The following is an 18,960-nucleotide window of genomic DNA, read 5'->3' on the forward strand; positions in this document are numbered from 1 at the left end:
ATATCAAAGACCCTACCCGAGGGATACCCAACTCTTATCCTATTGTGACTCGACAATACATATCTATGGAAACGTTCCAGGTTGTGGCCCAAATATCTCCCCTTCAGGAAGCTTTAGCCTCGTGCAGGCGTTGGCCTCACAGCCGCTGTCGGCATGGTTTCCAATCCAATTAACTGAAGCACCATGATAGCTAACCGCAAAGAATATCACAACGGCAGACAGCGCAATGCCTGTCTGCCACGCCGCTGACAGTACGTAATTGTACTTTGCCCAGAATACAAGATATCTCTTGCGAATAATTACCCACGAGATCCAACCAGGTATAACAGCCGGCCAGACGTAGGCAAGGTTGTAAGGAGACCAGATGTGGCCGCCACTGAAGAGAACAACGGGATGAATCTTTGTGAGCAAGTGCGTCTTGGGCAGTTTTCGTGTGGCATAATAGTACAGCACGGGGAACGCCAAGCCAACAGGAAATGCTGCGAGCAGAGCGGTGTACATGCCTCCTTGGCCAAACACGCGCTGCGGTGCAAGAGAGCCGAAGAGCACGGCTGCTGTGAAGTAAGATTCGACACCGGGGCAGGTGAATCGGTCTTTCTGTCCACTCTCACAAATATCGGGAATGTTGCGGATCTGGAAGTTCATGACGCCCGTGCATACGACGGCCGAAACGATAGCTGTTGTACTTGTCAGTTCATTTTTGTAGACTCGGCTTCTAGTAACTTACTTGCGACGGTTTGGCACCAGAAAGTCTGGCGCTGAGGGATCTTGAGATAATGTCCCAACTTCAGGTCATTGGCAAAGTCAAGAGCGTGAGCTACAGTCACGTATCCGAACCCTTTGAAGAAGTTCATCTGGAATCTAGTCAGAAAACGTATGCCAATCTTTGGAACAGCAAACACTTACCGCCAAGGCATTTCCTGGCTGCCATGCGCCTCCGATAAACTCCGCGAGGACGTTGAACTCAACTTCGATACCAGTAGTAGCAAAGATGATTCCAGTGGGTACAGTAAAGATAACGGCGAGAGCAAGACCGAAGAATACGGTACCGACACTCGTGTTAGTAGGCCAGGCTGCGACGGATGCAACACCAAAACCGACGCCGACAATCTTGAGTGATGTTAGCTGCGTGTTCTTGTATCAAGATTGAGTACTTACGTTGAGAATCATGTACCACCACTCAGGGACTTCGCGGTATTTCTCCATGAGTTTCGTATGAACATCCTTAAACTGGTTGACCTTGCTATCCTTCTTGAAGCTTTGATACAAGGAAACAAATCCCAGCTTGATATCGTTCCAGTGGTAGATGGCAGCATATGAGATAACCGCACTATACACAGCAAAGAAGTAGATACTGCGTCTTGTTAGCTTTTATTACTTGTTGGTGGTTCCAAACTTACTAATAAGTGACAGATGAAGCAGCGATATAGACCTGACTATAAGCCTGATATTTCTCTACATCGAGCAATCCACGATCATCCAGAATCAATGAAACGTTATACTTGGCGCCCGTATTATCGAACATGGTGTTTGTGTTAATGGGCAGATACCCCGTGTTGTAGGTGTTGTTCCAGTACATCGCGATAATGGTGATTCCTCCCAAAACAGCGCCCAGAAACATGTTGAAAGTGACATGGAATGGAACCAGGAGCGGGTCGATGTAGTAGGTGGCGATGTTCCAGTCGAAGGTCGGTAAAGGGTTAAAGCCCAGGCCCTTGCTGACGCCAGTGATGGCTGCAAGGTTAAAGTTATTTGGTGAGATCCAGGCGAGCCAGTTGAAAAGCGACAAGGCAGAAACAATGAGATCCGGGAACCAAAACCATACGAACATGGCGGCGAACGAGAGCATGAAGAAGCGGTATCGAGTCATGCTGTAGATCTTTTTGAAAGGTCCTAGAACGCTAGAGTTTCCAGATTCTATGATCGGTCAGCAATGATTGTACAGCATGCGAACGATTATTGAACCTACCGTTGTGAAGACTCTGGTTAAGAGCAACGGTTGCCAACGATCGAGGCCAGATGCAAAATGATGGGTAAACCAGGAACCGACGAACCAGACCAGCGAGGCCGAATCCCAACAAGTTCATAGATAGCTGTTTCTATTAGCCAGAGCCTGATGCATTTGAGAAGCTATCTTACCGAAAGGCAAATCTGGAAACCAAAGTCGGCTGCGAAAGGTAGATCAAAATACTTCTTCAACCAACTGGTGAAGATGATATATCGTGAGTGAGGCAAACTCGTCGATACGTTGGCCATGATCGATATGAGCATGTGCTCTTTCTGATTGAACTTGCCAGGGTTCAGCTGAACCTGCGAGCCGAACAAACTGAACTCGCCAACTGGCAGCCATTTCTCCCAAGCCTTTCCAAGAGGATACGAAAGGAGCTGGATAACAGGAGCTTGGAGACGGATACTTGGCTGTCGAACCGAGAATAATTGGTTAACAAAACTCTGCAAGACAACGAATAGTAGACCGATAGTCCAGGCGCGGATGGTTCCAGCTGGCGTAGAAGGGTCGTCTTTGTTGCTCACGACAGCTCGCACTTCTGGGTAAGGTGAGTTGATTGTGAGAAGTGAAATTTCGGTCTTGATGTCTGAGATGGCTTCCTCATTCTTTTCGGGGTTTCGGAACAGTTCCTCGTTGGCGATGAAGGATTGAAGGCGAATAACGGACTCGGAACTGAAGTTTGGGTCGTGTTCATGGAAATAGACAAGGGTTTCGGCGAGCTGATGGATTGTCAGAATATAAGCAGCGAAATATCTTCGTGCTTCTCACCTTTTTTGCTTCGTCCAAGTCGAGTGTGCGGCCATGCTCTTCAGCTTCAATGACCTCATCTGGCGTAGCACCCAACAGTTGCGCCTTTGTAAGTACTGTGTCGTCCTTTAGGGAAATTCCATCATCTTGTCTCTCTGCACTATTGATCTCGTCCTCTGCCACTCTCTTTTCGGAAGGGTCACCCATATTTGCAAGAATAAGAGAAGTTGCACAGGTTCTACATCTAGGTAGTTTCCAAATAATGGCGATCGCTGATATAAGTACCGTGGATCCTTGTTGATCACGACACCGTTGAATCGAATCGCGTTTTGACTCGAAATGGATCCTACAAAAAAAAAAAAACTTTCGGCCAGGTTTGCGATCAATTTTTCCCCGTTACCTGAGTCAATTGGCGAATAATCGGTCGGGCCTGGCTAGAATGGATCTCTACGAGCTTGAGTCGTTAGGTAAGAGTATCCAACACTTGGGCGATGGTGTGCACGATCCATCCATGTATGGATACGTAGACTGTGATTTTACTTTTGCATATTAAGCTTCCCTCGCTCTTTTCCGGACCGAAGAGCTGGGGAAGTGTCATATTCGACAGGGCTACATCCATATCAACTACGTTTTCCGTCCACTAAAGAGCCTTTGGCAGTACTTTCTGTGCTATGGCTGCAGAATTTACGACATGTCAAAGTCAAATTGCGTGCTTCAAAGTGGAGGCTGCCTCCCAGTCGGGCCGTACGGACCCCCATTGTATAACCTTTTTTCCAGATCACGACTTCGAATCCTGGTACTGAACGATCGATGTCTTGTTCTTGTCCATGGAGAAACAAACATGTACTAGAGAATAATAGTAATAAGCAGGTCCTTCCGCCCTTCCTTCGTGTTTTATCGAGGATGTCATACCATTATCACTCGGACAAAACCCAACATAATTAGGAGCAATAACGAGATTCTTTTTGCAGTGAAAACTCCCTGTTTTAATGTTCTATTGTTGGGGAAAATCATGATGAAAATTCATGATGCTAACTAAATTTTCGTGGCGTTGAGACCACAGTGTCCGTGCTATTTCCCACTTGCTTATTGGCAATCTAAACACCAGACAGAATGATTACTCATCAAACTGACTAATGAAGCTACCCTGAACCTGCACTGTTTGTTAGTAGGTAGTGAACATACGTTGACACAATAGATACCCGTCTGATACAAACAGCAAGTCTACTGAACAATCTCACAGGACAGATGAAAGGTTGTATCACATAACAATGATGTAAGATTGAAACTCGACAGATGTTTATCACTTCACATCTAGCTAAAGCACTATCTAAAGTGTTCTAGTATGTACGTGTACAAAAAGTCAAAAGTCAACAACGAAAAAGTGCAAATCCTATTCGTAACCGTGGATGAGGTATCTGCGCTAATAAATCCAAAATGATCATTATCTTTTGCCCAAAAACGCCATTTTGACAATGGAACTTGGGCAGCCAGCCAGCCGAGTAATTTTCACAAAATGCCGTCCCTAAATCTGCGCCGGGGTATAGAAACCATTCGCCTCATCACTCACGTAAACCCCAAAAAAAAGACTAATTACCCGAGGAATCACCATGTAACAAATAAAACGAAAAAAAAAAAAGAGACAAAGCCGTAATCGCAGAGCAGTGGTCGCAGTCGCGTTGACTTAAAAGACGTGGGAGAGTCTGTCAAGTTCCCTTTGAACCATGACGGATCGCACTCGGGCTTCACGTTTGGCGTAGAGGAGGCCGCATACGTTGCACAGGGTATGTGATCCAAAGGGACCTTGGCGCCACTTGGGAGTTTCTTTTGTGAAGCAGGACGTGCAACATGGATTTGATTCGAGTGCTCTGGGAGATCTCTGTTGCGGGTTAGTAAATATGTCTTTGATCTAACCGGGGCTGGACTGGATCTTACGGAATGCCGTCTGAGTCTGTTTCGCCACGTGCGGGCTTCATACGTATCCCTCATTCCAGCTCTGGCAGAACGAGATCTGATGGAACACGCTGGAGTGGCTGGTGTATGCGAAGATGGGGCGCGCGAGCCCGCCTTCAGTTGTGAGAGACTGAGACTCGCAGGTTTGCAGGCCAAGGGGCTCGGAATGCCTGCATTCTGGAATAAGACGACATCGCAGAGAGGCAATCCAGTGTGTTGGACATCCTGAACGCTGTATCGGATCTAAGACGGGATAAGTCACTTTTTGTGCAACGGATGAATAAAGATGCGGGGCAATCTTACTCGATGGCTGGAACCGGGGGCTTTCCGGGCGAAATTACATCTTCGGGGCGGAAAAATGCTTGACTCGAGAGTGTCAACATCGACGTGACAGGGGTGAGCGACAGCGTGAGAGTGACTGCGCTCGCGTCTTCTGCGGATCAAAGCGGGATTGCTCGTCTTGGTGAGGGATTGCGGTTGTTTCATCATGGGACTCATAATGAAGAGGGACATATGGGGGAACTGCGATCTTCAAAACCAAAGGGAGGACCCTGGGATCGAGCGCTTCTTAATACCCCCTCCCACCCCTCTTTTTTCCCGCTTACTACAGAGAGTACTGGAGTACGAGTACCTAGCTCTAGGGCTTGCTTTGGTGCTCTAGAGCGTGATGATGAGAAGCCAATCTCGCCCCAGGCTACCCTTGACGATCACTACGTTATTGGGTGCAAACCTGCAGGGACCCTGATTAAGGGTCCATTCGCGGCATCCGGAGTAAAGCTGCCGCATGAGCTTTGCCTGTTGGTGAGCTTTGCATTGGTTGATTGACTTTTGTTTAGATGGGGTAACCGGCATGGCCATGGCACGGCATGGCATTTCTACACGGACATCCAGACATCCGATGCCTTTTTTCCCACAATCCTATTCTTTCTCCCTCGAGATTTGAGTTTGCACCACAGCCACTACGTGAAACTCATCATTTGCCCAACCACACTGAATAGATAAGCTGCTCTCAACAGTCTCTAGCAGTATCTCGCTCCCTTGTTGGCCCTCTTGTTTCTTTTTCTTTTTTTTTTTTCTTTCTTTTTTTTTTGGCTCCGAGATATTTGCTCGTCTCATGTACGCTCAGGCCCTAACCCTCGCAGCAACCCTGGCATGATAAAGATAGCTATTCCAGGCTCCTTGCATACCTAGAAATCGCCGTTCCTGTGCCGTGCCAGCCTGTCTCTCGTGTAATATCACCTTATCGCCTGGTCGCCCAGAAAGCATTGCACCTGACTGCGACTGCTGCAGCCCTCATTACCGACGCGTAAGCCACGACTCCTCACGCCCTTGGCAGGGCTGGCAGCTCATTGGTACAAGTGTCTATGGCTGAGTTTTCCCATGTGTAACACAGTGCTTTCCACCCCTTTCGGCCTGGCGGAAGACAGAAATGCAACACATGACCTTGTCCGAAATGTGCGACCCTCTTATTTTTTTTATTCGCCTCTGCTGCGTACCATTATGTGACACTGTGTGTTCAAGGCAAACTTGCCAGCTTGTCGACTCGGCATTTCATGTCGAGGAGAACCAAGACTTGGTTATTGTCAGTAGATGAGGGGTTGAGCCATGGCGCCCAACCACTGGCTGTATCGCAGTCAACACAGTAACCATGAAGGGAAGAAACTACCGCCGCCAAAGTTAATTAGCTCTCCAAAGTGTCGGACTCGTCCTCCCACTTGGTGTGTTTGCTAGCTTGTTGTGCCTGTATCGCGACGTCAATTCGCCCATAATGTTCCTCTAGTTCAGTTCAACCGGTCAAAGCTCTTAGACACAATCTCCACAGTGGACTACATCCGTTGTTTCAAACGGTGATGGGTCTTTGAAGACTGCTACGTCGGATGAACTTCATCGTCTTAGTGCAAATCAGCAACGCCAAGCACTTGTTGAGCTGTTGTTTTCACAATTGGCGGCTACAAGATAAAAGACCCATCGAAAACCTGGAGGATTGCAGCTGAAACCGTGTTGCGTTAACGTGATTTTTTTTTTAATAATGTTCGATATTTTCGAGATATGTAAAACGAACCAATTCATGAGATTCTGATGCTGATTACTCCTGCTATGTTATGACCCCCAACAATTGCGCCGCGAGTATCTGTCCCACGTAGTAACCCTGTAACGCCGCAAAAATGATAAGAAAAAGATTTCCGTCCCGACACCTTCATGTAAGCTCATGACTCAAGATCAGCGTACGATGAACCATATCTATCTACGCCTCGGTAGGTAAAAACTGGTGCGGGCGTTTGTTTGTTGATCGACCCATGGTCAGGGGTTGCTTTGGACTTGAATGGCCATTGCGATTCAAGTTATGATTGTCGTGAGGAGTCGTCGGATACGGTGTCGCGAGTACCACGACTGTACCCTCCAGGAAGTATGAGAGATTTGCCCTTTGACTGCCTCTTGGAATAGATCAAACCGCAAACGTTGCACAGGGTTCGGTGTCCCCCAGGTCCCTTACGCCACCTGGGAGTATTTGTCTCGTTGCAAAGCGTGCAAGACCGGTCTGGACGAGACACCGTGGCTGGCTCTGATTTGGCGTGCCGCGAGTATATGGTCTCTCGGCCAGAGGCGGATTGCTCACTCAAGCACGAACGGCTGATGTGATTCCTCGTCAGATTTGGTCGCGGCGGTTTGATGGGCAATTTCGAAGGTTTTGGAGAATGCGACTCTGTACGTGATTCGAAGTGAAGTTGAACATGGTATGCGTTTCGACCATCTGGCTTTGCAATCAGGCTCGATGGTGTGGCCTTTGTCTGGAACAGCGGCACATCGTGAAGTGGCTCGCCAAATTGCTCAGGGTCTCGGTAGCATAGCTGATCCTATAATCACGTGAGTACACAGACAATTAACAACAAACAAGAGACTACCCACGTCCTGATGGGTCGCCGATCTTGCTATGATGAAATAGTTTTGCTGACCCGTACGACTGAGCTTGTTCATCTTGTCTGTTCTGTACACTGATCTAAGGGTTTCCAGGAGGGAAAAAGGTCATGGAACGTTCGATCACAACAATTGCCAGACTTTTTGACAATCGGATCCTTTCTGAATCTTCTGGAATGACCCGTAATGACATAGGTATGATGTAAACCTGCCGGCAAAGTGCAAAAAGACCCTGGACCCTTACTGCGACCCGCACGCTCTGCCTTGAACAAAATGACGCAGTTGCAAGTTTTCCCCTGGAAAGCAGTGAAGGGTTTGGACCCTGAAATGGCTCTCAGTCCTCTAGTGCAATAACGTTTGCGGAGTACAGAGAGAGAGGGTCCCAGATTTGGTAGAGTAAAGTGTGTAGAATGGTTATCTGACCGGGGAGTTGCTTGTGATACGAAACCTCGCGTCCTACTTACTCTCTTATCAGTTACCGATATCCTCGATAACTTCATGATATGATCATATCATATCATTATAAAAGCTCCTGCAGCTGTAAACACGTGAAGGAATGGACTGGCATATTTGCTTGATGAGCTCTTTTAATGATGTTCCCGACGACACTCAATGATCCGACCACCAACACAACGATTTCGGACATGGCTTCTCTTATACATGGGATATTAATACATCTGGCCTCAGTATACTCAGCTTCTTCAAAATAACATTCGAATTGACTGACTGTTGTGCTTATTCTTACGAGTTACAAGATGGTGGGTGGCATCAAAAGTGCTCGAACATGGGTCTGGAGCAGAAGCTCCGAAATATTGGAACTTTTGGATCGCGGACCTGGTCCGGTAAGATCTAATTGGCTGTTCAACAGCCTAATCAAAATCTGACCAGCCCATGTCCTGACAACTCCTCACTGAGTTTTGTTTTGATTGGTTATTTCCGAGTTGAAAACCGGCGCAGATACTTGGCATGTCGTGGCATGAGCAAGCCAACAGGACACACCTAGCCGAACAGTGCTTGTACCCTGTAACCTTGACATTGATACGGAGAGCAATTGCGTGATGGATAGGGCAGTATCCGTATTACAGGCAGTCCCTATCATGATGTAAGTTCTACATCGAAGCTTTTCTAGTAGTAAGTAACCTAGAATATGATTCGTGTCGAGGGAAGGTTATTGGCTATGTGTATAGCATAAAATCCATGCTGATCAATGGAATTCGATAAAGATTCCCTATTAAAGAGTAGAGTTTTGACTGCGACAATTCATACATGCAACATCCTCTTCTTACTCCGCATAAATCCATGGGTCGGACGATTCATACTGAATCGCTCTTCCCCACACACTCGGCTCCAGTTCATGACCCTGACGATCAGGCCATGCTACCGAGATCAATCGTTGATAAACATCTTCCCACCGTGTTAATCCCGTGACATTCTTCCACGTCTCCACAAAGCCACGATATTCGTCAGCCAGATCATCCAACTTTGGCTCGTATGACTGGGCTTGGTGTTTCGTGATGCTGTACAAGCCAAGAAAGGCTCTCCAGAACCAAAAGTCGGAACCATCGTCTGATCCTAGATTACCTAGGGTATCTTCGAGATCTCTCTTCATGATGCAAAGAAACCGACGCAAAAGACCAGAGTCCATGGCTTCGCCGCCCTCCCAAAGCTCCAGGACACTATGCATGTACAAGCTCGACGCCGCGCACATGCCCGACCACGAAATGCTGTACTTCATAGAAGCTGAAGACGAGGACATGTCGTCCTCGAAGAGAGATGAAAAGTGTGAACTGATAGTGGCACAAAGCAATCGCGACTCTGAACCCTCAATCCACTCCCAGCTCGGATCGCACTTGTAACGGTCTTCACTAGCTGTCTGTGTCGACATGGTTACATGTTGAAGATGCTCAATCAATGGCGATGCATCGATGTTGTGAAATCGAGTCGACGAAGGAAGAACCGCGAAGAAGAAGGGCAAAAGTTTCATGGCGTTTAGTCGCATTTCGAGATGCCCGACGTTTTGTGTTTTCCAACGACGGATGAGCGACACAAACATCGAAAACTCGGCGGTGTTGTTCTGGAACATAGTCTTGAGGGAATCACTGCCCAGTATTCGAGCCTTGAAGCCTTGGTCGGCGTAATGCGTACTGCCCAGTCAGCTAGGAACGGACAGAAGAATATTCTGGATAAAACTTACAGCAGGAGATATCTATTGGCAAGTTCTTCGTCGAGTCCTGTTCTGTTGCCAAAGTCATCGTCAAGGGGACTGAGCAGATTCACAGCGTTTGTCAATCCGTTGATGTGAGCTGCGGTATCACCAACGTTTCCATACGAGGCCTTTAGGACAAACGGAAGTTAACATGGTAGGATCCTCGAGAACGTGAAAGAAAGGGAAGACATGCCTCGATGAAACAAAGGATGGAGACATGCCGGATAAAAGTCATCAATCCCGGCTGATGAATATTCTGCAACCATCTGTTCAAGATGCCTATTGTTGACACTTTGTGAAAGAGAAATGTGGCTTTGTATGTCTGAAGATCACCGACAGTCCATGCATAGTGTAGGCCAGCCACGAGTAGAGTGTCGCGTAGGGCGTCTGGGTGCTGGGCAACAGATGTGAAGCTGCAAAACAGACGGGTGAGATTTGGCTGGGGTATGCGAGTGGAGGTACGTACATGTTTCTTGAGGCTTTGGTCAAGATCAAATCAGAGCTGTCATGGCTATGGTGGACTGAGCTTATTAGTGGTGCTAATACTGAAGTATAACATGACTCGCACTTACAATAATGAAGCAGCTCTCTTGAACGCAACGACATATCAAGACCCAAACAGTCAAAAGGCTCAACTGATTTGGCAAAGGGCGAGTCAACGACTAGAGTCATAGGTGGACTGCTCGAGTCAACGACCCAAGGTGCTTGCTCCCCTGGCAGGAAGACAGCCTTTCGATCACGTAGCGGTAGCTCAGCGTCCGCAAACTCGCAGTCTCGTCCTGCACTGATACATCGGGCGCTACTCGCATGGCATTAGTCAACCAACCAGAGTCGATATACCTCGACTAAACAATCAAATCAGGAAATCAAAGTCCGACTTACCAGGTAGGTTTCCCGCCATCGCAGCGCACACGGCGCTTTCGGCACGTCAGACACCCTGTCTTGCTACGCGTGTGGGGTCGACGAGTCCTGGTAGGTGCTGTACTCATACCGAATGACTTTCTCGGACTCGGATGTGATTAATGACTGTGGATAGAATAATCGACGATCGCGGAGAGTTTTGTGAAATGAGAGAGGAGATCTGGCAAAGTAAAGGTTGAGGCGTTGATAAGTTTTGGAGATAACTCCGGGAGTGATTGTTTGTCGATACCGGCTTGATGTTGAAGTTTGCTAGGATTGTGTCTGACTAGATACTGTACTAACAGCCGACAGCGTGATATGCACGTAAGGAAGATGGTCTACTAGGGTGAACTGGTCTAGCAAAGTCTCCACTAGCGAAAACAAAGTTGTTCTTTCAGGGATAGGAATGGTTGTCAGACGGCTCGCAGACTAGCACTCGAAGCTAAACTAGTTTGAGACGCGTAGACGAGCTGAAAGAAATCGAAACTCCGCTGCTCTGACCAATCATGCCATTCTGTTGACGAGTCTTGTGCCATCATGTCCTTCTCGTAACACGCGGCGAATGTCGAGCTTACTGTGAGATTCGGACTGTTAAAATATTTTATCTACCCGGCTTCTAACGATCCAATGGAAAAGTACCCAGGGTCGAGGCCAGTAAGCATCGAGAAGACCAGCAGCGACGGGGCACGTTTGACAAAGTTATTGCGACGATGTATCCCGAAGTCCGCAGCCAAGTATCTTCTTAACGAAATAGACGAGACGAACACTGCATCCCGAAATCTGATATACACATATATATACTTTGCCTTGCACCGATATATCTACAAAATATCTCATTCCATATTCATTCACTCTCTTCAACTACTATCCTAAACTCTCGACATCCTAATCATGACAGGCAAGCCCTCCCTTGTCTTTGTCCCCGGAGCATGGCATACTACCGAATACTGGGGCAAAGTAGTATCAGCCATGGAAGCTCAGGACTATAAATGCATACCAGTCACACTCCCAACCACACAATCAACAAGCACCTCGGTCAACTTCTCTACTGATGTCAACGCCGTTCGCGAGGCCATCATGGCAGAGACCACCAAGGAACAGGATGTTGTTATCTTGGCCCATTCCTATGGTGGCGCTGTCGGTGCTAGTGCCATCAAGGGCTTGTCACGGAAGAATTCAGAATCCAACAAAGGCAATGGCCATGTTATCGGTCTTTTCTTGATCGGAACGGGTTTTGCCGCTCCTGGAATGACCTTCCTAGAAGCTATCGGTGGCAAGCCTCCACCATTGTGGGCTGCCGACTATGAGAACAATACGATGCCCCTCCAACTCGACCCAATCGAAATGTTTTACCACGACCTCCCCGAGGACGAAGCAAAGTACTGGGTGGGAAAGCTCACCGATCAGGCGTTGACGTCTGTGACTGACGGATACGAAGTCGCGTATGCAGGGTGGAAAGATGTGCCTGTGTGGTACATTATCCTTGGAGAGGACAGGAATCTACCAGTGGAGGTACAGAAGATGTTTGCGCAGTCTGCGGAAACGGCTGGAGCCGATTTAGTTGTGCGCGAGATTATGAGTAGTCATTCTCCAATGTTGAGTAAGCCCGATGACACTGTCAAGGCTCTGGAGGATGCGATTGCAGCGTTTAACAGTAAATAAGCAGGCGAGTAGTGTCTAAAGAAGTGTTACAAAGGGCGGGACTCATCTCATCTCACTAGAAACTATAGTTATAATCTCAAGGTTAAGCCAGAATAAGATAACTTTGCTAAAAGGAATGAATGATGGTTTGAGTGCCATTGTGAAATATAGGTGGGAAAGGAAGCGACAACCAACAAAAAAGCATCATACGCTATGCTATACATGAACTCCCGACATCGAAACATTAGTGGCTTACAAGAGCAGTAACTGTCATTCTTTAAAACAAGGCCATGAGGTGAAATCAGACGTCAGATGTTGCATATGGACTCCTCTCTCTGAACCTAGATAATTAATCCACACTCCTGTAGTATGGGTAACGAAGAGCTTGACTGGCGGTAAGACGTTCCTAATCCTTCAAGTTAGCATAGCTAGATAAGACAAGTAATTCGCTTCTCCTTACTATTGGGTCATATCGAAGTAAACGGTCGACAAGATCTATGCCTTCCTCTGTTGCCAAATGGTCGTTACCACTATCCACAAAAGCCCCCCAAGGCGTCTCTTCCCGATGACCTAGAGCTTCAAGCTCTCGCGGTTCCATCTCAATGCCAAGATCTTCAGCCAAAGAATAGAGTTTCTCTGTTCCAAGAACCTTGGCGATGTTCACCAATTGATCAAGGAGGCTGTTACCATGGAAGAAGGGATCTTTCCTGAAAATCATCGAAGCTAGCATGTTGCCCAGACACCAAATGTCGACACTGCGGCCGTATTGCTCATAGCCCAAAAGAATTTCGGGTGGCTTGTTAAGACCTACGCAGCAGTCATGCTGGGTCCCCGGGCTGCAGAATTCGGCTGAGCCCCATCCTATAAGTCGAAGCTGTCAATTGTATCATCAGCCAAGTGCCATTTAATAGTTAGAGGGGGCCACTACCTTTTTGTTGGCATGGTCAATGACCACGTTTTGGGGTCTTATATCGCGATGCATTACACCTAGGGTATGTGCAAAATCCAATGCTTTTAGAATCTCTCTTGTGTAGTATCGAATGTCTGACTCGGTGAATCGAGGGTAGAGAGTCCTATGGTCTATGTTTTCGACATACTCGAGGACTATGCCAACGTCGACTCCCTAGAAACCCATGAGATTGGCCGTAGTTCGGTTAGAGGATATTGACGGACAAACCTCTTCTCCCTGCACAATATCCACAATCCGTATTATGTTTGGACCGAAACCCAAAAATCGTAGGATGCGAATCTCGCGGGCTATCCTGTCACGGCTGTCCTCTTTGAAGAGCTTCATAGCGTACACTCGATCGTTCCGACCGCGACACTCAACCACAATCGCGTGCCTGCCTCGACCTGAATAACAATATGTAAGTCATGTGGCAATATTTAATGGGATTGTAGTACCTAATCTTCTAGCGGGCGACGTCAAGTCGTAGAAATCCTGCTGCGCTGTCTGTTTGTTGGCTTCGTAGATGTTGATTGCGATCTAGTCTAGTTGACTTACCTGGATCCACGATAGGTTGGAGTGGCGCCATGGCCCCCAGTAGCAAGAGTGTTGATGATCGGGGTGTTTGAATTGTTTGGGTTAGAATAAGGCTTAGTTCAAATTTGTTGAGTGCATGACGGAAAGAAATGCCGCATGGGAGAAATGCTGATCCATGGTCTGTCTAGTAAGCTGCATGCTGCACGCAACTGGTGATAAGACTGACCACAACCAATGACCGTAATAGTGTTACACTACAGACAAATTTGTTCTATCACCATCAGAACGAAAATGAACCGAGGATGCAGGCAAAGACTGTTCTTTACCATACTAACGTCTCGACTCCTCCAGTAAGTCCGAAGCGGACGTAAGCCGGTGACCATTTCCCGCTTACTGCAAACCTTGTTTGTCTTACAAGTGCGCCGCGTTCAGGGAGTACGAAGCTTTGTCTCCAAATTAGCCCAATTTTAGCGAGAAGTTCCAGTGGTTCTTGATGCACGCCAGTGGAACTCTCCCCTTTAGCTACCGGAGTTAACAAAGACCCGTTCTCTTGCATTTAACCCACAGCCACTTTAATATTTGCCCAACTTGAAGACAGTGATTTTGTTGATGCTTGGTTGTTGTACAGGCCGGTTATATGGAGTTAAGAGATTGGGTTGTGTACGGTAGTAAGACATATACCAACCTATTTAAAACGGTGTTCCTCTTTACGTAGGATATCTCAGTACATAATCACAAACATCTCATACATCTTCATTGAGAAGTCCCGATTGAAATAAAATCATCAACGTTATACCAATCCATTCAGCATGTCCCGAGTTTGGTTCGTCACTGGCTCCTCCCGCGGCGTTGGCCGTGCATTGGTCGAGCAGATTCTCGCTGCTGGAGACATGGTCGTGGCAACTGCCCGCGATCCCTCACAGCTCGATGACCTGGTCACCAAATATGGATCCAGCAAGATCCTCGCGGCAGCTCTAGATGTTGCAAATGCCCAGCAAGCCAGCGAAACAGTCAGAGAGGCGGTCGACAAGTTTGGCCGCATCGATGTGGTCGTCAACAATGCAGGCTACGCCGAGATGTCTTCTGTCGAGGACACATCCTTTGAATCATTCCATTCCCAAGTCAATGTCAACTTTTTCGGTGTCGTCAATGTGACAAAAGCCGTGTTGCCTATTATGCGCCAACAAAAGTCTGGTCACATCATCCAAGTCTCGACCATCGGTGACCGAGTTGGCTCGCCTGGAATAGTCGCCTACCAAAGTGCCAAATGGGCCGTCGCTGGGTTCTCGACTGGTCTATCCCGAGAAGTTGCTCCTTTCGGCATCAAAGTCACTGTCGCCGAGCCCGGCGGTATCAAGACTGACTGGGCCGATACTGCTACCAGCGCTGCCACAATCAGTGAGCCTTACCAGCAAACTGTGGGTCAGATGATCAAGTTTAGAGAAGACAAGTCGACTTGGTCCGAAGGGTCAGAGATCGCGAAAGCTATCAAGCATCTTTCCGAGGTTGAAGATCCACCATTGAGGATTGTTCTGGGTCCTAGTGCGATACCTTATGCTCAGATGGCGGCCAAGGCTCTTGCTGAGTCTGACGAAAAGTGGTTGCAAGTTTCCAAGTTGGAGATTTAAATTGGTGAAGGGGGATTAGTGCTGTGCGAAAGTATGCATTCGGGTATATCGATCACTACACTATTTAAAAGGTTACCTAAAGACGTTGATTCAAGCAGGTGGTGATGGGTGCTGCTTCGATCAAGTCACTGAATCGACACGAACAACACTCGGAAGCACCTATCTCAATTAAGAAATGGTATGTATATATAAACAGAATTGTTAAATTTAATTCTATTATTATTATTTATTGCATTTTGTCTTGGATCCCTAGCGTCTGGATTATAGAACCGGTTTCGTCCGTTGAAGTTCAGGTTAGCTCGGCTAGGTTGGAGGGCGCCAAAATAAGTGACGCATAGCTTGCCACTAGTATGCTGCACAAGATGACTTGATAATTTTGTCTTTTCTCCTTCCAACTCTTAGATCTGTTATCGCTTTCTTATCAGCGACTTGTCGGGTTCCACCGCTTCACCAAACGCGCCATTGCGTCACGCATCGTCAATTTCTCAACCTCATTCATGCCCTCACCACAATCAGCAACTCATTCATGATGCTCAGAGGAAGGGAAGCACGAAGTGTATTGGCCTCGCTAAAGCGGCCGTATACTCTCAGACCCGCTAGCCCTGCATTGGCTGGTCTCAGAGCCAACACCTTCCATACCACAGCCACACCACGAACTGATGGCGTATTCCAGGGCCTGGCCGATAAGCGACAGCCATTGCCTTGGATTGAGGCCTTCAAACGACAGCAGGAGGGAAAGCCGGCTCATAATTCCGATGATGTTCCCACAGAACGCGATTTGACTCCGAGGAAGATGAGCGACAGCTACCATCGCGTCGTTCTGCCTCTCAAAAAGGACCCTTGGCTGTCTGATACATACGTTAATTCGTCCGGTCACATCAGGTAGGAATTCTTCCCTTCACCCACTGTGATAAAATACTGATTGCTCTGATAGACTTGGAACACTGTTCATGGACCTCGATGCCCTATCTGGCATCATCGTCTACAAGCACACTGGCCCAGGTGTCACCACAGTCACCGCCGCCCTGGATCGAATCACAATAGCTCATCCCCTCACCGAAATCTGTGATCTCGAGTACAGCGGCCAAGTTACGTACGCCTCTGGTCGAAGTAGTGTTGAGATCACTTGCAAAGTCGCCAAGGCCCGAGAAGAAGGCGAGCCAAGCAAACCCGAAGACGTCCTTCTCACATGCACCTTTACAATGGTGGCTTTGGATCCCAACACGCGCAAGCCCGTCAACATTCCCAAGCTTGAGCCCACCAACGCCGAGGAAGAGAAGATTTTCAAGGCCGGAGAAGCAAAGTCACTGTCCAAGAAAGAGACCTCCAAGGCTTCGCTTCTGCAAACCGAGCCTAACGATGCCGAGTCCGCACTGATCCACCAAATCTGGCTGAGGCAGCTCGCCTACCATGATCCAAACAACCCCCTTCGCCAACCATCCAACGTCGTTGCCATGTCAAAAACGCAGCTTTCAACAGCTGCTATCATGCAGCCGCAATATAGGAATAGACATCAAACGATGATCTTTGGTGGATTCCATTTGAAGCAGACATTCGAGCTTGCCTTCTGTTGCGCGGCCAGTTTCGCTCACGCAAGACCTACTTTCATCAGTGCTGATCCCTGCACATTTCGCAATCCCGTCCCAGTTGGAAGCGTCTTGTACCTGACTGCCACTGTTGCTTATACTGATCCTCCTCTATTGGAGGAAGATGGCACCGAACCTGGCTTCCCGGATGAGAAGAACCCCATGACGCGTGTCCATGTGCGAGTTGACAGCAAGGTCCGTGACGTCGAGCACGGAGTTGCTAAGCCTACTGGCCAATTCAACTATACTTTCTCTGTTCCCAAGGACCTCAAGGTTCTGCCGCATACATATGAGGAGTACATGATGTACGTTGATGCCAGGAGACGTGTGTCACTGGGTGATAGTCAAAGAAAGGAGGAGCAGAAGGCTTCCTCAGATAAGAGACCGGAAGCTTCCGAGAAGAACTTGATAGGATGAAATGGACCAGTAATCTATGGTCTCTTAAAAGCCTCAGTGTTAGGAGCAATCCAATTTGACTAGCACAACTGTTTATGTGATGTTCTTTGTAAAATAGTCTTGTTATTATATAAGAAACTCTAGAAACAAACATACTGTATTACTGCCCCTTCCATGAACTTTCCATGACCTCAGAAGTCGTGGTAACCTTTAAATCAGGGAACTTGTCGTCCAAGAATGGGAGATCCCTCGGTACCAAATAGCGACCAATGCCAGTTAGGTAATGGATTGTTGCGAAAAACGCTTCATCCCCATCTCCCATTCCAATAGGTGGATAATCCGGAAAGAAGGAAATCTTTCCCGATTTCAGCTTTTCCAAACTATCAACCGCAACCTCAAATTTGGCGCCTAGAAGTTCGTTAATAAGATGATTCCAGCCCAGTGATGAACAACTTGCCTCGAGCTTTCTCAGCTATTTGCAGTAGCTCATCCAAAGAAAGCGTGACACCTCGAATGGCGCTAATCTGATCCCAATGCTCGACGTCCATTAGCCGAGCTACGAATCTAGACATATCTTGAGAGATAACGAAGCTCGCCTGGACACTACCATCACCGGGTATGGCTGCCCACTTTGACTCCATGTTGAGAACATTTAACCATGGCTCAAGATTGGTTTTCCAGTGGGGCATGCCGTAGTAATCGAGAAACCAGTCATTGGCGATGCGTGTGTACACAAGACTTGTCTTTTCGAGCAAGTCAATCGCCTCGAAAGTATATCCCCACCAGGGAGCAATTTCAACGTCTCTGCGTTCAAAGTTAGTTGAAGTTGGAAGGAGAATCACTGATGGCGTACTCTTTCATGTGGAGCGCATCGAAGCTACTGATAACAAATCGCTCGGTGGGACGTGACTGCGCAGCTGCTTGGATCAAGTTCTTCTGGGCCTGGTTCGCCTCAGGCGAAATAACAGCGATGGCACAGATGACGATGTTGACGTTTGCTTCCTCAAGGGCTTTGGTAGTAGCGTCGACATCGCTATAGTCTACCTTGAGGTAGTTAACTGCGCCATTTGTAGGCCGTTCCTGATAACTTCATGAGCTCACAGAGAACGAAACATGAACATGGAGGGATATTACCGATCGAGAAAGTGCAAATACTTTATGCTTGCCATAATCGACAAGGCCATCGACAATACTGCTGCCGACGCTTCCGGTTCCGCCAGCGACTGCTATGACTTTCATGCTTGTTCTAGACTGTGATCGGATGTGATGTGTGTTGATGCTCAACAGGAAGGACGGAGAGGGAGAATTTATAACAAAATAATAATACCGGTCTCTCTGAATAATGTCATCAGTTCCATTGTGATCCATGGCGGGGTCATATTCATGATTCATGCGTAGGTAATTATTAATTCGAGAAGGTTGATCCATCAGAGTTGTGGAGAGGGTGCTGGTATTTCCGTTTATGGTAATACTGTCAACTTCACCACCCCTTGATA

General features: G+C 47.6%; 9 protein-coding genes across 9 annotated transcripts, besides 2 other annotated features; 3 read left to right on the forward strand and 6 right to left on the reverse strand.

Annotated features, from left to right (window-relative positions):
• Window positions 1-63: 63 nt before the first annotated feature.
• Window positions 64-2,962, reverse strand: FPSE_08457 (uncharacterized protein; the record flags this gene model as incomplete). The annotated part of the gene is made up of 8 exons (XM_009261575.1): window positions 64-677; window positions 728-854; window positions 907-1,110; window positions 1,159-1,354; window positions 1,401-1,917; window positions 1,970-2,093; window positions 2,140-2,727; window positions 2,777-2,962. The coding sequence occupies 8 exons, from the start codon at window positions 2,960-2,962 to the stop codon at window positions 64-66; spliced, it is 2,556 nt and encodes an 851-aa protein (XP_009259850.1).
• A 571-nt stretch (window positions 2,963-3,533) lies between these two features.
• Window positions 3,534-5,221, reverse strand: FPSE_08456 (uncharacterized protein; the record flags this gene model as incomplete). The annotated part of the gene is made up of 7 exons (XM_009261574.1): window positions 3,534-3,601; window positions 3,668-3,736; window positions 3,890-3,908; window positions 3,941-3,961; window positions 4,530-4,634; window positions 4,691-4,951; window positions 5,012-5,221. The coding sequence occupies 7 exons, from the start codon at window positions 5,219-5,221 to the stop codon at window positions 3,534-3,536; spliced, it is 753 nt and encodes a 250-aa protein (XP_009259849.1).
• A 540-nt stretch (window positions 5,222-5,761) lies between these two features.
• Window positions 5,762-5,798: a repeat region.
• A 1,252-nt stretch (window positions 5,799-7,050) lies between these two features.
• On the reverse strand, window positions 7,051-7,684 carry FPSE_08455 (uncharacterized protein; the record flags this gene model as incomplete). Its single annotated transcript, XM_009261573.1, has 2 exons — window positions 7,051-7,563; window positions 7,616-7,684. The coding sequence occupies 2 exons, from the start codon at window positions 7,682-7,684 to the stop codon at window positions 7,051-7,053; spliced, it is 582 nt and encodes a 193-aa protein (XP_009259848.1).
• A 1,222-nt stretch (window positions 7,685-8,906) lies between these two features.
• Window positions 8,907-10,731, reverse strand: FPSE_08454 (uncharacterized protein; the record flags this gene model as incomplete). The annotated part of the gene is made up of 5 exons (XM_009261572.1): window positions 8,907-9,768; window positions 9,819-9,887; window positions 10,297-10,369; window positions 10,403-10,609; window positions 10,713-10,731. The coding sequence occupies 5 exons, from the start codon at window positions 10,729-10,731 to the stop codon at window positions 8,907-8,909; spliced, it is 1,230 nt and encodes a 409-aa protein (XP_009259847.1).
• Window positions 10,732-11,621: 890 nt separating this feature from the next.
• On the forward strand, window positions 11,622-12,392 carry FPSE_08453 (uncharacterized protein; the record flags this gene model as incomplete). The annotated part of the gene is made up of 1 exon (XM_009261571.1): window positions 11,622-12,392. The coding sequence occupies one exon, from the start codon at window positions 11,622-11,624 to the stop codon at window positions 12,390-12,392; it is 771 nt and encodes a 256-aa protein (XP_009259846.1).
• A 328-nt stretch (window positions 12,393-12,720) lies between these two features.
• FPSE_08452 (uncharacterized protein) lies at window positions 12,721-13,906 on the reverse strand (the record flags this gene model as incomplete). The annotated part of the gene is made up of 6 exons (XM_009261570.1): window positions 12,721-12,777; window positions 12,832-13,245; window positions 13,300-13,494; window positions 13,549-13,724; window positions 13,776-13,820; window positions 13,876-13,906. 6 exons carry the CDS (start codon window positions 13,904-13,906, stop codon window positions 12,721-12,723), a joined length of 918 nt encoding a protein of 305 aa, XP_009259845.1.
• A 757-nt stretch (window positions 13,907-14,663) lies between these two features.
• FPSE_08451 (uncharacterized protein) lies at window positions 14,664-15,482 on the forward strand (the record flags this gene model as incomplete). The annotated part of the gene is made up of 1 exon (XM_009261569.1): window positions 14,664-15,482. One exon carries the CDS (start codon window positions 14,664-14,666, stop codon window positions 15,480-15,482), a length of 819 nt encoding a protein of 272 aa, XP_009259844.1.
• A 201-nt stretch (window positions 15,483-15,683) lies between these two features.
• Window positions 15,684-15,713: a repeat region.
• Window positions 15,714-16,011: 298 nt separating this feature from the next.
• On the forward strand, window positions 16,012-17,485 carry FPSE_08450 (uncharacterized protein; the record flags this gene model as incomplete). The annotated part of the gene is made up of 2 exons (XM_009261568.1): window positions 16,012-16,364; window positions 16,417-17,485. The coding sequence occupies 2 exons, from the start codon at window positions 16,012-16,014 to the stop codon at window positions 17,483-17,485; spliced, it is 1,422 nt and encodes a 473-aa protein (XP_009259843.1).
• A 139-nt stretch (window positions 17,486-17,624) lies between these two features.
• On the reverse strand, window positions 17,625-18,703 carry FPSE_08449 (uncharacterized protein; the record flags this gene model as incomplete). Its single annotated transcript, XM_009261567.1, has 4 exons — window positions 17,625-17,872; window positions 18,072-18,268; window positions 18,318-18,544; window positions 18,620-18,703. The coding sequence occupies 4 exons, from the start codon at window positions 18,701-18,703 to the stop codon at window positions 17,625-17,627; spliced, it is 756 nt and encodes a 251-aa protein (XP_009259842.1).
• Between the last annotated feature and the right edge of the window lie 257 nt (window positions 18,704-18,960).

Source organism: Fusarium pseudograminearum, chromosome 2 (assembly GCF_000303195.2).
Source record: "Fusarium pseudograminearum CS3096 chromosome 2, whole genome shotgun sequence".
Classification (NCBI taxonomy): domain Eukaryota; kingdom Fungi; phylum Ascomycota; class Sordariomycetes; order Hypocreales; family Nectriaceae; genus Fusarium; species Fusarium pseudograminearum.